Raw genomic sequence first — 16,182 nt, 5'->3', positions numbered from 1 at the left:
GTGGCTGAACTCTAGATTCTGAGAAGCTGTTTTGCCCTTATAAACATGACCTTGATTGTTTTATGATTAAATGTTCACCCACTTTTAGGTTGTTAACTAAACTTGTCACATTGCTAAATCAAACCTTGAATCATTTCCTTGAACCCCTTGTTGCTTCAAGGTTATGAGGGGCCAAAACTTCCTCAGAGTGGCAATCAGCATCAGTTTGCCACTCAGTATCCACTAAATCTCTGAAGTACCTGCCTCCCCGACCTTCGTCACTTGGAATGGGTGAGATTCAGGCAGCGCAGCGCATCCCCAGCTCAAGCGTTGAAGTCCAAAAGAAGTGGCGTGATGGAGGACATGTCCCCCTTATCATGACACTAGCTACTGAAAAACAGTTGAATTTAAAGGTCCCTTTGAAAGTAACAGGCCAGGGAGCAAGTAGGTATCTAAGGTATGTGGATGGGATTGTGAGGATGGAGAGGTTGGTCATTGGCGGAATATTGGGAGGTCAGGGAGTCAGACATGGGGGATAGAGGAGCCAGACAAGGGGGGGGGGGGGTCCAGGTCAGGGGGGTTGGGGAATCCTATGTAGATGAGGAATACCATTGGGGTGTGGGGTGCTTAGTTGAGAGAGTCCCCTGGGGACTCGGGAGTGTTCGGGGTGTCCCATTTGGGAACTGGTCTGGGTCTTTCAAATAGTTACACTGAAATTAGAAATGCTTTTATTTCTTCTAATTCTTTCAGAATAATTATCTGTGTAATGCTGACAGAACCATCCAAAGTTACCAAATTAGATTGCTTTGTTGGATCGTTTCCAGCCCAGTGCAATTGCCCAGGGGAGGTTAGCGCTTCTGGACAATTGCTGGGTAAACCCTTACCTGGGAACTTACATGCATTCCTACAGTGCAGAAAGAGGTCATTCAGCCCCTCATGTCTGCACCGACCCTCTGAAAGAGGACCCTACCTAGGTCCCCTCCTTCATCCTATCCCCATAATGCCTTAGCCCCACCACACCTGCACATCTTTGAACACCAAGGGGCAATTTAGCATGGTCAATCCACCTCACCTGCACTTCATTGGACTGCGGGAGGAAACCGGAGCACCAGGAGGAAACCGACGGAGACACGGGGAGAAAGTGCAAACTCCATACGGACAGTCACCCAAGCCAGAATCGAACCCGGGTCCCTGGCACTGTGAAGCAGCAATGCGAACTATTGTGCCACCGTGTTGTCTGAGAGGGATTCCCCAGCATATCTTTGGGGCTCTCCCCAAATCGGACACCGATAGCAGGAAGTTGAGGGCTGTGCATCCAGTTACACTGGTGGAGACAAGGGTTGGGTACATGGGCAGTGGGTGGGGGGGAGAGGGAGTGCAGCTTACACAGTTAGTAAACCACAGAACCAGAGTACTGCAACCAAGGCATTTGGATCTACGCCGGAAAAGTTCAGTAGATGTGAATACAGTGACAGTATTTACTTTCACTTCCTCTCCTGGGGGATATGCAGCAGTGCAAAGATTTGCAGGCTGATCTGACAAGTCTGAGTGCACAGCCGATGTTTGACCATGTCTCGAGTTCTTTTCCTGGGCGTGATTTTGGTTGTCCACCTAAATTCAAACTCACTGACAAGGAAGTTGAGCAACAGCGGATAGTCTTTCTGTCTGGCATGTTCAGGGACATTCCGGGAAGGTAAGGGTTGCGATTGCAGAATATGCTCCATTTCAAAGAAGCGAGATAGCTATGAGAGATTGCCCCTTATCTGAGAGTGGGTCACTTAAAGTAGTCGAGAGGTATAAAAACTGTTTTGCTCAGATACAGCAATGAGTGTCCTGAGTGAACTGCTGAATCAAACCTTGTGTTTAATTGGATGCTGATTTCTGTGCCCCACCCAAAATTATATATTGAACATTGGCTTCTTGTGAGAGAGAGTTCCATTTTTTCCACCACATTCTGCATGAAGAATTTCCTAACTTGTCTCCTAACTGGGTTGGTTTTAATTTTGCTGGTATGTTCCCTTGTCCTAGTCTTGCCCACGAAGGAAACTATTTCCCTCTATATCCTATCAATCTCTCTTTTAACCCCTTATAATGACGTAGAGGAGGCTGACAGTGATCGTTTTAAAGATTTGTTTACAAATATTTATAAGGATCTGCACAGCACAGCATCTGACTCCCTTTGCAATCCTAGCTGGGAATATTTATCTCACTAGGTGACCAGAATTGGAGGAATGCAGAGAGTTTGGAAGATTGTAAGGCTGGAGGAGGTACAGAGCTAGGGAGGGGTGGGGTCATGGATTAAGAAGGTTGAGAATTCTAAAATTGTGCCATTACTTGACTACAAACCAGTGTCAGTCAGCGAAAACTGGACTTGGTGAACTCCAGGTTATGGAAGATGGGAACCTGACCAGGAGAGCATCGGAATCTTTAAGTCTGAAGATAACAAGGGCCTGGGTGAGGGATTCGCCAGCAGATGAGGTGAGGCAAAGCCAGAGTCGGGTGATATTACAGAGATAGATGCCAACAACCTCATTGCTGGCTTGGGTATGTGGCACAAGGCACCCCCAGCCCAATCACACAAAATATGCCAGTTTAGCACCTTGGCAGACCAACCTGGCATTGCCTATGCCAGTTGGCAGTACCAGGGTGCCCATGTGGCACCAGCATACCACCCTGCCCAAAGGTCATGCAGCTCCAATCCCCTGGGAGACCCCCACAAGTGCTGTTCCATCTGGTCCCCATTTGTGGGGATCAGTGCTGAACAGCACTTGCCCAAGGTCTCCAAGGCAAAGGAGATGAATCTCAAAGCCTCAGGTACCTTGGGAATCTCCACATCAGAATGAGGCTAGCTGTCTCGCTCTAATATGCAGATTTGCCAAAAAGTGATCCCGCCCACAATGGGCGAGATTTACATTGCATCGTCGCGCGAGATCGTGTTGGATCCTGCGAGGCGTCACGAGCTGGGTAGATCCCAGGAGAGGGAACTCCCGGCTTGTTTCAACCACTCTACACTGTGCAAGCTGGTTTGCCAGCGCAGCATGGCCATTGATCACGCCCAGTGTAACCAGGACTTAGTGTCGGTGTAAAAACAATTTCTCCACTTTATAACACAACCTATAGAGTCATGGAGGTAAACAGCATCGAAAACCCTTCGGCCCATCGCACCTGCACTGGTCAAAAACACCCAACTCAAACATCTAGATGAAAGGCTAAAATCCCAGTAGCAGTACAGGAAGATTCACCGGCATGAAGGGCTGAAAAATTCTGGCCCAAGTCCTGGCAATATCTTTGCAGGGAGAAACACGTTCAATGTTTCTGGTCAGTGACCACTATGTGTTTTGATTCGCATAGGTTAGAAATAATCACACTTTGACCACACTTGGAGCTTCATCGAGTGTTTTTCTTGCTTCTCTCTGTGTAGCGGGTGAAGACATTGGTCAGGATTTCCCAACTCTCACCCCCCCCCCCCCCCCCCCCTTCCCGCAGCTTTTTTTCCCCGGCAGCAGAGGCAGCTTCCAATTAGCTGCTGGCAGAATCGTCTGCTCCTGCTGAAGTCTTTTGTGTTGCCCGCCGGCCACATTGCGGGGGATTCCGCCACGAGGGGGCGTCTTTGGCAGGACTGGCAGATCCCACCGATGGAAAGGGCTGGAAAATCCTGCCCACTGTTACTCGGCACGTGACTGCAGTGCAGCAGTAAAATGTGGATCGCTGGAATATCGATTCACATGACAATTAGTTCCTGGATCTTTATAGTTTTTTTATAACACTGACATTTCATCAGATCAGACTCATTGGCAGAATTTAATGCAGGTGATGCAGGTTCATCCCATCGGTGGGAAACCAGTGTCACATCTCCAAGGGGTACCCAAGGTTACTTAAGTGCAATCAGGCACTTAAGTGTTGGGCCTCCCACAAAATTAAGTCCCCAGTAGGATGGAAATGCGGCTCCCTGCAAACTGCTGGCCAATCAAAGGCTAACAGATCTACAACACAGGCAGTGTCACTAGGGAGCCAGGCCTTCACCAGGTATCATCACTGGAGACAGATGGAGGGCTGGGTCACGGGGTACTAAGAGGGAACCCCCTGCCCGCAGTTCTCCCTCCCCTTTGGAGGCCAGCTGATAGAAATTTCTGGGTGCCCTTCAGGAGGCATGGGAAACTTGTGCAAGGTCACAGGTTATGTCTTGATGGTGTGGGTGAAAAGTACACACTGCCCAATTGTTTGAGAGTTTTCCCATCACACTAATTCTGATTCCATTCCTTTATCGTAGAAAGACACAGCATGTATGGCCGACATTTTTTAACATTCAATGGCTCAGCGATAGAGGTCTATAAGTGGCTCAATAATAAGCATGATTAGCTGGCGGGCAGACTCCCCACATCAATCCGTTCCACCACTAAATAAATGGGGAGTGAGTCATTTTTCCCACTGGCACGAATGGGCTGCCCAGTCTCCCCCATGATGATGCTGGCCTGCCTGCCTCCTCGTCTACTCCGACAGGCTCTATTAAACCCTAACATGTGTTTCCCCACCTCATTCATGCCAACATTTTAGTGATATGTGTACATGGATCCTGCATTTCTTTGAACCTCCACTATTCCTGGCTTTTCACCATATAAAAATTATTGCGATTTATTCTTTTCTTGTCCAAAATGGATGACCACGCACTGGTCATTATCACTTTGCTGTATGTGGGATCTTGCTGTGCTCACGTTGGCTGCCTCATTTCCTACATTACAACAGTGGCGACCCTTCAGAAGTACAAAAGCAAATTACTGCGGATGCTGGAATCTGAAACGAAAGAGAAAATGCTGGAAAATCTCAGCAGGTCTGGCAGCATCTGGAGGGAGAGAAAAGAGCTGACGTTTCGAGTTCGATGACTCTTTGTCAAAGTACTACCCTTCAGAAGTACTTTAGTGGTTGTTCAATCTTTGGACATTGGTGAAAATTTTCTGTACAAATGAAAGTATTTTCTTTCCCTTATTCAGCTGGGTTTTCATCTGACCTCAGACTACAAAATAATAGCTCTGGTGTAACTGATTCTATCTGGGGCCAGAGTCTCGGATATAATTTGTTTACTTCCTCTTATTTCCATGGTTTTGTGACTTCACTTTTATCTTTACAGAGTTTTAAAGCTGTTTTCAGCTGAATAATGGCACAATTTGAAGGGGTTCCGCTTGCAGGTAAGTTGGTGCATCTTATTTCAAAATGACTTATTCCTCATATAAATTCACCAGACAGGTACACTGACAAACTGTTCCTCCCACATGTAATTTATAATTTTTATTCACCACACCTTTGGTATCTCCATGGCCCTCGATTTTCATAGACTTTCATAGAATTTACAGTGCAGAAGGAGGCCATTCGACCCATCGAGTCTGCACCGGCTCTTGGAAAGAGCACCCTACCCAAGGTCAACACCTCTCCCAATCCCAATCCCAATAACCCAACCCAACACTAAGGGCAATTTTGGACACTAAGGGCAATTTATCATGGCCAATCCACCTAAACTGCACATCTCTGGACTGTGGGAGGAAATCGGAGCACCCGGAGGAAACCAACGCACACACGGGGAGGATGTGCAGACTCTGCACAGAAAGTGACCCAAGCCGGAATCGAACCTGGGACCCTGGAGCTGTGAAGCCATTGTGCTATCCACAATGCTACCGTGCTGCCCTTGAAATTTAATGTTATCGTCACATTTTGGAACCTTTTGACCGTTTTACTCAGAATCTCTCTCATTTAATCTACTGTCTGTGGCCCTTCAGTCCAGATTCTTCAATCACTGAGAACAGGCTTTTTTTTCCAATCAATTCTGCCCCATCCCATCAGAATTTTGAACATCTAGGGCAGTACGGTGGCGCAGTGGGTTAGCCCTGCAGCCTCACGGCGCCGAGGTCCCTGGTTCGATCCAGGCTCTGGGTCACTGTCCATGTGGAGTTTGCACATTTTCCCTGTGTCTGCGTGGGTTTCGCCCCCACAACCCAAAGGTGTGCAAGCTAGGTGGATTGGACTCGCTAAATTGCCCCTTAATTGGAAAAATAAATGAATTGGGTACTCTAAATTTAAAAACAAAAGAATTTTGAACATCCAGTAATCCCTTTTGTTCCAAAAGAAAAATAAAATCTGGGTTGAAATGGACCACTGTTCTTGCCTCCTGCACATCCATTGCGGTATCTTAGGGGATTGTTCTGGTGTTGTATGTGATGTCCAAAAAAAAATCAACGGTGTAGAATGCAAGTTGCCAATTTAATTGGATGTATTCCTGGAAGTCCCATCACATGACAGCCACCCCCCACAACCCCATCGTTCACTCGGTACACCCATCCTCATGGTGCCCCACCTTCTCGTGCCAACTGGAAAGTGAACAGTTTCCTCATTACCTGATTATATGATCCTCGACTGGCATTCAAAAACATCTCCATCTCCCAACATTGGGGCCAGGGGCTGGTTTAGCTCACTGGGCTAAATCGCTGGCTTTTAAAGCAGACCAAGCAGGCCAGCAGCACGGTTCGATTCCCGTACCGGCCTCCCCAGATAGGCGCCGGAATGTGGCGACTAGGGGCTTTTCACAGTAACTTCGTTGAAGTCTACTCATGACAAGAAGCAATTTTCATTTCATTCATTGAATTATAGATTGGTTACAGCACAAAAGGAGGCCATTCAGCCCTTCATGACTGTGTTTGACTCTTCATGACTCTCTGCAAGAGCAACTCATCTGGTCCCACTCACTCACCCTTTCCCTGTAATTTTATTTCTCTTCGGATAATTATCCAATTCCATTTTGAAAACCGTTGTTGAATCTTCTTCCATCACACTCTTAGGCAGCGCATTGCAGATACTAACTACTTACTGTGTTTTAGAAAAATGTATTCATGTCACCTTTGGTTCTTCTGCCATTCACCTTAAATCAGTGTCCTCCAGCTCTTCACCCTACAGCCAAGGGGAACAGTTTCTTTATTTCTAATCATCCAAAAACCTTACAATTTTGCACATAATAAATAAAAATCTTGCAAGACCTTTTTTGTGAAATGTCCCCCGAATTAAATTTTTCTCCCAGGTTGCTCCCACTAATGCCTTGGAATTCAAACTTCAATCCTTGGAGAGTCCAGGAGAATCCTGGAGGGTTTGCAAACCCTACAACAGACGGGGGCTGTGGATAAGCCTCCCCTAGTGTCAGATGATCTTCAGAAGACCATTGCGCTTGAGAAGGCCCACCTAACCTCATAACCTCACATCTGTGGCTGTGATAGTACTGTGACTGCCAGAAGCTGAGGTGACACTATGTTTTTTTTTCCATCATGTCCCAGTGCTCTCAGGTTTTGCACCGGGCAGTGTCTCAGGCGAAGGCAGCAGAGCCTTGAGAAACAATTTTCCCTACAAGGTCAACCTTCTCATGATTTGCTCCAGTTGGAATGTTGGTATGTTGAAAAGAATAAGCAAGGTATTTCTGAAAAAAAGAGACTTACTGTCAGAGCTTTTCATCTTCCAATCATCAGGACAGTTCAAAAGAAATTACCAACAGTAAAGGAAACAACAATTTGTATTGAATGAGGAGAGAGTGCGGATTGGATGGCAAGAGAACTCTGATTGGTAGAGGCATTGCTATGGATAAGGCAGCAGGGGGCAGTTAACTGTCCAGCTTTTGTTCAAATTCAAATCAGGCACATCAACTCTGATTGGTCAAGGCATTGACATGGGGAATGAACCAGAGAATGGCTGTTTTCCAAGCTTTTGTTTAGTTGAAAATGGTGCAATGCCTGGATGTATTCTTATATCTCTACCAATGAGAGGCCTCTGGCCAACCTATCAGCACACTCTTCTCATGCAGTATAAACTGTTGTTCCCTTTACTGTTGGTAATCTTGTCATCTGTCCTGATGAGTGCAAGAAAAAAAACTTAGACAGCACGTCTCTTTTTTCAGCATTACTCAAGTTCTGTTCCACCAGATGACTATTAATAAGCAAGTTATTATTTCTGCCAAACATCAATATTTTCTTGCCCTTTTGCTACAGGAAAGGCTAGAGACTCCATGAAGATATACCTCCAGAGCTCACACGATGTCCTGGTGTCTGCACTGTACAACATAGACCCACTACTCGACCAAATGATTGCTTCACAGCTATTGACCCACGAGAATTACTACGAAATTCGGACTGAGAAGATCCCACCCCAGAAAGCACGCAAGCTGCTGGAGATTGTGCAGCTTCAGATGAATGAAAAGGATGTGCGGCTATTTATAGAGTGCCTGGGGAGATGCAAACACCACTACCCCCGTCTGAAAGCCTGGCTGGCAGGAGACACTGGTTAGTTTTGTGTCCTGATTGAAACAAAGCTACAGTAACTTAAGATGTCAAAACATGTTCAATAAACTGGTCAACAAGGTGATAAAATATGCATACCAAGGACTGTGGCTCAATTCTAGAGGAAATAGCATTGAGAAACAGAAGTTTGTTAAACTCTACATCACCTAGGTTAGATCATACTGAACATGAATAGTTCTGCTCTCCATATTGTGAGAAGAACATAGCAGCATTGAAAAGCAGCATTGAAAAAGGCATTTACAAGGAAGATATCAAAACTCAGAGAGTGCAGCCATCTGGAACAATTGAACAGGCTGGGGCTGTTTTATCTCCAAAATAAATGACTGAGAGATAACTTTATAGAAGTCCTGGGATACTCCCACGAGTGCTGTTCCGTCTGGTCCCCGTTTGTGGAGACCAGTACTGAACAGCGCTCGCCCGAGGTCTCCGAGGCAAAGGAGATCGATCTCAGCTTCGGGTAACTCCGGAATCTGTACATTAAAGCAAGACAGTGGTCGGGGTTTACATTGCAAAGTCTCATGAGATTGCGTTAGTTCTCACGAGGCGTTGCAAGCCGATAGATCACGGGGAGCGGGGTCTCCCAGCTTCTATCGGCCACGCTGCGCCTTGGCGCAGCATAGCCGTTCGATCAAGCCCAATGTTTCACCTTACAGGGGGTCAGACCTTAGGGGCCACGAATATAAACAGGAAATGATGTCCGTCTAGCAGGTGACATTAATGAAAAGAGAAACAGTTAATGATTCAGGTCGCCACATCTCTAGTTATTGACTCACTCGCCAGATGTAATAGTTTTTCTCAAGGTGATCTGTCAAAACCCCTTTGCATCTTTAAAACCTCTATCAGATCGCCATAGAGGGCAGTTCTATCTTTTCCAATCTCTCCTACCAACTGAAGTCTCACATCCCTGCTAATAGGGGGAGGCGGAAACATGGTGGTGTTGTCACTGGACGAGTAATCTAGAGACCCAGGGTAATGCTCTGGAGACCCGGGTTCCCAATAAAAATCTTTAATTAAAAGCCTAATGATGACCATTGTTGATTGTTGTACAGAACCCGTCTGGTTCACTAATACCCTTTAAGGAAGAAAATCTGATTTATGTGTCACACCAGACCCACACCAATGGGATTGACTCTTAAATGCTGTTGCTATATTTATTTGGTTATAAATATGGCGGTCAATATGGTCGCCTTCCTTAATCCTAATTATGTTTACTTTCAGAGTCGCCAGGTATCTCTCGATACCACCACTAGGTTCAAACCAAATACCGATCAAAGAGCCAATACACCAGTTAGTTAGTTTAAAGTCAATACTATTTATTTACACACACAGTAAGATCTACTCATGCACAACAGTACTACAAACTAAACTATCTCTAACGCCTATGCTTAACTGCGCGTGCCCACTTAGTCAGAGGAACAATGGCTGTTGTTCGGATCTGAGGCTGTTGGGTTCGAAGAGATACAGAAGAACAGCTAAGGTCATCCGTCTGGTAGCGAGCGTTGACCTTGAACTTACTTGCTTCTGGTGATACTGGTGGAAGGGTCTCTCCGCTTGAGAGCCAAATCCAAGAGAGCGAATCTCTCGTGGGGGTTCCTTCTTATACTTGGAGGAGCTTCGCGCACTTTTAGGCGGGCCTTAAACTTGGCCCCAATTAATTGGGCAGCTTCTTGATCATTGTCATCGATCTAAACCAATAAAGGGGTGGGTGCCCTGATGGCTGGGCGTGTCTTAGGTGGCGGTTGGCCTTGCTTTGTTTTTGTCTTTCGGTTGGGGTATTGGCGCCAGGATGTCTGCGACAGTATCAACTCCCTGAGTGTTAGTCCTTTGTTCCTCGGAGATGGGCCATCAATATGTTAATCGACCCAGAGTTTTGATTCCGTCTGGTAACTGCTTCCCAAATATACATTCAGGCTCTGTGCCTGCTTGCTGTCTAGCATTGTCCGCATTTCCCTATATTCTCTGTGAGCGTCCATTTTGTATTCTGGATGTGGCCATCCCAGATGGCTACACTCCCTCCTTGAGATCCTCAATGCGAAGCGTGAAGGATCATATTACTGCATCTTCTTTGTTCTCTGCCTAAGTCGAGCACCCGCAATCAGGGACAGGCTCTACTCTACTCTGTCCAATGGATGGGAACTTTACCTAAATTGTTTTATATACATACATTTTTTTTTTTATAAATGTTTTTATTCAGTTTTCATATTTTATATTGAACAAATTACAAATTGTTAGGAGAAAGAAAAAAGAAAAAAAACAAACACGCAAAAATTAACATACATATTTACAGGTAAGCATCTTCGTAGTAGTAACTGCGCCCCCCCCCCCCCTCAACATGTTTATTTAGTTTGGTTTTGGGCCTTAGCTAGCCATCGAACCCCCGTAACGAACCTGTAGCCCCCCCCCTCCCGCTACCTTCCCCCGACTATTCTTCCTCTTGTACATTGGCCACAAATAGGTCCCGGAACAGTTGCATGAATGGCTCCCACGTTCTGTGGAAGCCGTCGTCCGACCCTCGAATGGCAAATTTGATTTTCTCCATTTGGAGAGATTCCGAGAGGTCGGACAGCCAGTCCGCAGCTCTGGGCGGTGCTGCTGACCGCCAGCCAAACAGGATTCTACGGCGGGCGATCAGGGAGGCAAAGGCAAGGGCGTCTGCCCTCCTCCCCAGGAATAGATCTGGCTGTTCTGAAACCCCGAAGACCGCCACTATCGGGCATGGCTCCACCCTCACTCCCACCACTTTGGACATTACCTCGAAGAAGGCTGTCCAGTACTCCACGAGTCTGGGGCAAGACCAGAACATGTGGGCGTGGTTGGCCGGGCCTCTTTGGCACCGTTCACATCTGTCTTCCACCTCCGGGAAGAACCTACTCATACGGGTTCTTGTTAAGTGGGCTCTATGTACCACTTTTAGTTGCGTCAGGCTGAGCCTTGCGCACGTGGAGGTGGAGTTGACCCTATGCAGTGCTTCGCTCCAGAGTCCCCACCCGATCTCCATCCCCAGGTCGTCCTCCCATTTCCTCCTTGTTGCGTCCAGTACGGTGTCGTCCCTATCTACCAGTCGGTCATACATGTCACTACAGTTCCCTTTCTCTAGGATACTTGCGTCCAGTAGGTCTTCCAGTAGTGTCTGTCGTGGCGGTTGTGGGTACGTCCTTGTCTCCTTTCGTAGGAAGCTTTTGAGCTGCAGGTACCGTAGCTCGTTCCCCCCAGCTAGCTGAAATTTCTCTGTCAGTTCGTCCAGTGTTGCGATCCTGTCGTCCGTGTATAGGTCCCTGACTGTCAGTGTCCCCCCGTCCTGCCTCCACCTTTTGAAGGTGGCGTCGGTCAGTGCTGGTTTGAACCTATGGTTGTTGCAGATGGGAGCCCTGTTCGACATTTTGGTCAGGCCAAGTTGCTGCCGCAGTTGGTTCCAGGATTGGAGGGTGGCTGTCACCACTGGGCTGCTGGAGTGTTTTTTGGGTGGGGATGGGAGTGCTGCCGTGGCGAGGGCCCGGAGGGAGGTTCCCATGCAGGAGGCCTCCTCCGCACGCACCCACTCAGCTTCTGGCTCCTGGATCCATCCCCTTACTCGCTCGGCTGTTGCTGCCCAGTGGTTATATACATACATTATTGTAAAATTCTACGGGGCGCTATGATATTCAGGCATGCATTACAATTAAAACACGGGAACCTCTAACTGTTCTTATCTAAACTATCCTTAGTCAATTATAAGAATTTATAACAGTATACACCAGGGGTGGGCAAACTTTTCCGTGCAAGGGCCGCATTCAGAAATTCACAATTCACAAAGGGCCGTATAGTATATTAAGTAAAATAATTACTTCACCCGGTTATGATTCTGGGCGCCTCATATAGAACATAGAACAGTACAGCACAGAACAGGCCCTTCGGCCCTCGACGTTGTGCCAAGCAATGATCACCCTACTCAAGTCAACGTATCCACCCTATACCAGTAAGTAACCCAACAGCCCCCCCACCCATTAACCTTTAAAAAAAAAATTAAAAAAAAAAAAAATTAAAAAAATTTTTTTTTTTTTTTTTTTTAATGACTTGGTGGGCCGCAGAAATACCTTTGGCGGGCCGCATGCGGCCCGCGGGCCGTAGTTTGCCCACCCCTGGTATACACTATACAACAGCAGCAATACATGTCTCTGCAGCTTGGCAGTCAAGCACAGAGTTTTACATCTTTTTATTAGAACAAACAAAAAAAGGTTGATGCACATTAATTCACTTAAAGAGAATGGGGGGTTTGCTGAAGTCCAAAAATAGGGGATCTGAAGGTATAGACCGGAGTGCGGGAGGCTTTCCTTCGCCATTTCCTAAGTCTCAGTGTCTGGATGACGCTGCAGAGTATTGCAATGACTAACAGCGCTTCTACAATGTAGGACAGGGAATACCAGGTGAGAAACTTGTCACACCAGGTTGGTGTGTCGATTGCTGTCTCTGGGTGTGGTGTGTGACAGGGATGGGAAACATTCATGGCCTGGGGTAGAGGTCAGGGGGTCGCGTCCGCGCGCAACTGTAGGGATCCCGTGAAGATCGAAATGTAGACCATGATGTCTGACTTCATGTTCTCTTCTTCCTTCGGTGGTCTTCCTGTGGCTTCTGTTGTTCTGGTTTTCCTGTGGACACAAGCATAATATCTGTTATTATCTTGCTTAAGATCCCGTATGTCTGTCTGTATGTCCTTTATTATCAATTACCCATTATAATTGGTCACCATCTGTGACTCCCTCATTTTTTTTTAAACCAAATATTTTGGGGACAAGACATCCGAGAAGAAAGTGCTGTCACAGCGCGAGCAGTCTCACAGCCTGTGTGATCGATGCGGTGAGTGTACCATCCCAATCTTCGAGGATGTAAATACCATATGAAGAGCAACCTAAGGGTCGCCGGAAAACAAACAAAAGAGTTTTGAACCAAAAGTTCAGAATGGGGTACGTATGGGCCGCGGCGGGTAAGAATGGGTGGAATCCCCGGGTAGGACGGTGACCAGTGCCGTAAGTGCACTACCCGAGCGTAGCTGTCCAGATAGGGGTCCTCGGGCAGGGCGGGCATCAGTGCCGTTTCTCCACTGCCTGAGCGACCGGACACGAATGGAATGAAATTGTGTTCGCCGTGGATGTTGCCTCTTGGACCTTCGAATCAGAAGAGTAGCTACGATTGGTTGTCTGCCGACAAACTTGTTCCTTTAACTGCCAGTGGGCGTTAAAAGAGTGGTGGCGTGGGGCCATGAATAAACTTGAGGTGAACAAACAACATTTAATATTTACAGTAACACACATTTAAAGCAACAAACTAACATAACAAAAATTGTGCAGGTTCCATCAGAAAGGACACCGTAAACCTCCATTAGTTCCTTTTTACCATCATGTGGACACCTCATTGCTCTATAGCGAACAGAGTCGCAATGGGGCAACCATCTTCTCCCGGTTGCCATACTTGTGACTGGAGTAGTTGTGGGGCGATGTGGGTCCACTCATCATTCTGGATGAGTCTGAACGAATTGTCTCAGTGCCAATGTTTCGTGTCAAGGTAGGGGGCAATCCATAATCATCGGGCGGTGGGTCCGGATCAGGGGCTTTAATATACGTGGTCTCAAAGGGGTCGCTGGAATCTTGTTCGGAGTCGCTGGGAGTGGGGCCTGGTGCAGGGGTTTAATCGTGTCGCGGTGCTATGGAGCTGTCGCTATCGCTGCTGGTCGGAGGAAGGAAGAGGCGCAGTCATGCCTCTGGGGGGTAGAGTCGAAGTAGTGTCTGAGGATGGGCTGGACTGGTTGGGGGAGGGTAGGAATAGGTCGTTCTTGGGCGGGACATGTTCATCTGCTGCTGCAAGTGAGATGTGGTGTGAATGGTTGTTCTGTGAAATCATCCAGACTTGCCATTGGGATAGGTGATCTTATATACGGATGGGCTGACCTTATCAGAAATGGAGTAGGTCCTGCAAATTTGGGGGAGAGGAATGAACTGGGGTTGTATAGGGCTAGCATGACCTGCTGCCCTACTACAAATTCGGTGGCATGTACTGTCTTGTCGAAGCAAACTTTTGTGTCCCAAGCCTAACAGCTGCGGCGAGCTGGGCTGCTTTTTCATTCTCGATAATCTGTTGTACTGCTTTCTCATGGGTGAGGTCGGTGACTGCGGGGCTGGCCTAATCGAGTCCTAACAAATATTCTGTCCCTTTCATGGGTCGTCCAGTCATATGAGAGTGGGGGGTGTATCCTGTCGATGTGGATACCGTGTTCCTTATGAACATTAGTGCAAAGGGGAGAACTGTGTCCCAGGTGCTATTGTGCTGTTGCACCATTTTCCTTCGGGTTGCTTTGAGAGTCTTATTCATTCTCTCAACTATTCCGCTTGATTGGGGTTGGGATGCAATGTGGAATTTTTGTCTGATTCTGAAAATTGTAAGGACATTTTTCATCACTCGTCCTGTAAAATGTGAGTCTTGGTCTGACTGTATGCTGCGTGGAAGTCCCCATCTTGTAAAGATGTGCTGTGTGAGGATCTTGGCTGTCGCTTTAGCTGTGTTCGTTCTGGATGGAAAAGCTTCCACCCATTTTGTGAAGGTGTCGAAGACCACGAGCACATGCTTAAAACCATTCTTGAAGGTAGGAGTCTTATATAATCAATCTGCAAATTCGTCCAGGGGCCATTAATGGGGTGGGTGTGACTAAGCTGACCTTTCCTTGCGTATCTGTCCAGATTGTTCTGGGCACAGATTAAACAGTTTTCAATGTCGTGCGTTACATTGGATTTCAAATCAGTCTACCAGCAGAGAGGTCGGAGGTGGGTGAGGGTTGCCTCTGTGCCTCGATGTCCATGGTTGTCATGGAATTGACAGATAATTTGGTTGCTGTCCTGAGTGGGGACCACATAAATACCTTCTTTTAAAATTTACCGTCATGTGTCGTCAACTTGTTCTTGTATTTATTGTAGGGGGCTGGGAAGTTGCCTTTTAAAACTTCCCTGAGCTGTGCGTCTTCCTTTTGGGCCTCAGCTAAATCCTGAATGTTGGTCTGTGAGACCTGAACCGCGTGTACTGGGGCACTCTCGGGAGGAATCCAAAAGTGACCGTGTCTGGAACCTGCCTTTGCTAGGGCGTCTGCCTTAACGTTACCTGGGGGGGGGGGGGAAACAATGGTGGCTTCGAACTTTAATAATACCATATTTCCGATCTTTAGCTATCCTTAGAATATTCTGGAGTAATGGGGCTGAGGGTGGGGGTTTTCCATCTGCTGATACAAAACCTCTAGCTTCCCACAGGGGTAGGAATTCTGTTAAACTATTACAGACATATAGACTGTCGGAATATACGTCGGCTGGGGTCAGGAACGAGTCGGGGTGCTCTGCAACATACGCTACAGTTGCTAATTCTGCTCCTGTGAGCCTAGATGTCCAGGCAATTTCAAGGATATTTCTTCTACCGCACGTCCCTGCGCGACCTCTACATACATAGTGCAACCGGTAATACTTTTACCGTTCAAAACTGTGGATGAGCCATCCACATAAATCTTAAGGGGTGCTCCTGTGTCTGTGGGCTGGGGTCTGTGGGGTGTAGTGCCTGGTTTCGGGGGAGCTGACTTTGGTACAAAGGGTTCTGTGTTGTGTTTGGTGGGGATGATTTCACCTTCATGTGGTGTGCCAGCATAATGTAAATTGTCTGCGAGGAAAGTTGTTGTTTTTGTCGTCTTTACTGTAATGTCTTGTCCCTTTAAGAGAAGGGTCCATCGGGCGGCGCGAATTTGGCTGACTGTGCCGTCCTTTAACTACCATCCAGGAGAAGTTGTGTTGGGGTGTGTTCAGTTAAACTGGAGATGGAGTTGAGTCCTGTTATGTAGGCGAAGTATTGAACAGCCCAAAAAACTGTGAGCAGA

The 16,182-nt window shown here is 47.1% G+C and overlaps 1 protein-coding gene across 3 annotated transcripts in view; it reads left to right on the top strand.

The window, feature by feature from the left end:
• Nucleotides 1-1,477: 1,477 nt before the first annotated feature.
• Nucleotides 1,478-16,182, top strand: part of LOC119969304 — a 66,164-nt gene continuing 51,459 nt past the window's right edge. For 2 of the 3 annotated variants that reach the window (XM_038802756.1, XM_038802754.1), the window contains exons 1-3: nt 1,478-1,672; nt 5,105-5,162; nt 7,995-8,285. In XM_038802756.1, the coding sequence (XP_038658684.1) occupies nt 5,132-5,162; nt 7,995-8,285 (322 nt within the window). In that variant the 5' untranslated portion in view covers nt 1,478-1,672; nt 5,105-5,131. Of the gene's footprint in view, nt 1,673-2,328; nt 2,458-5,104; nt 5,163-7,994; nt 8,286-16,182 lie in introns of all 3 variants that reach the window. The other variant, XM_038802755.1, reaches the window with a different exon arrangement.

This window comes from Scyliorhinus canicula, chromosome 7, assembly GCF_902713615.1.
Source record: "Scyliorhinus canicula chromosome 7, sScyCan1.1, whole genome shotgun sequence".
NCBI classification, from domain to species: domain Eukaryota; kingdom Metazoa; phylum Chordata; class Chondrichthyes; order Carcharhiniformes; family Scyliorhinidae; genus Scyliorhinus; species Scyliorhinus canicula.
The sequence above is the reverse complement of the archived record's forward strand: the minus strand, read 5'-3'. Positions and strand labels throughout refer to the sequence as shown.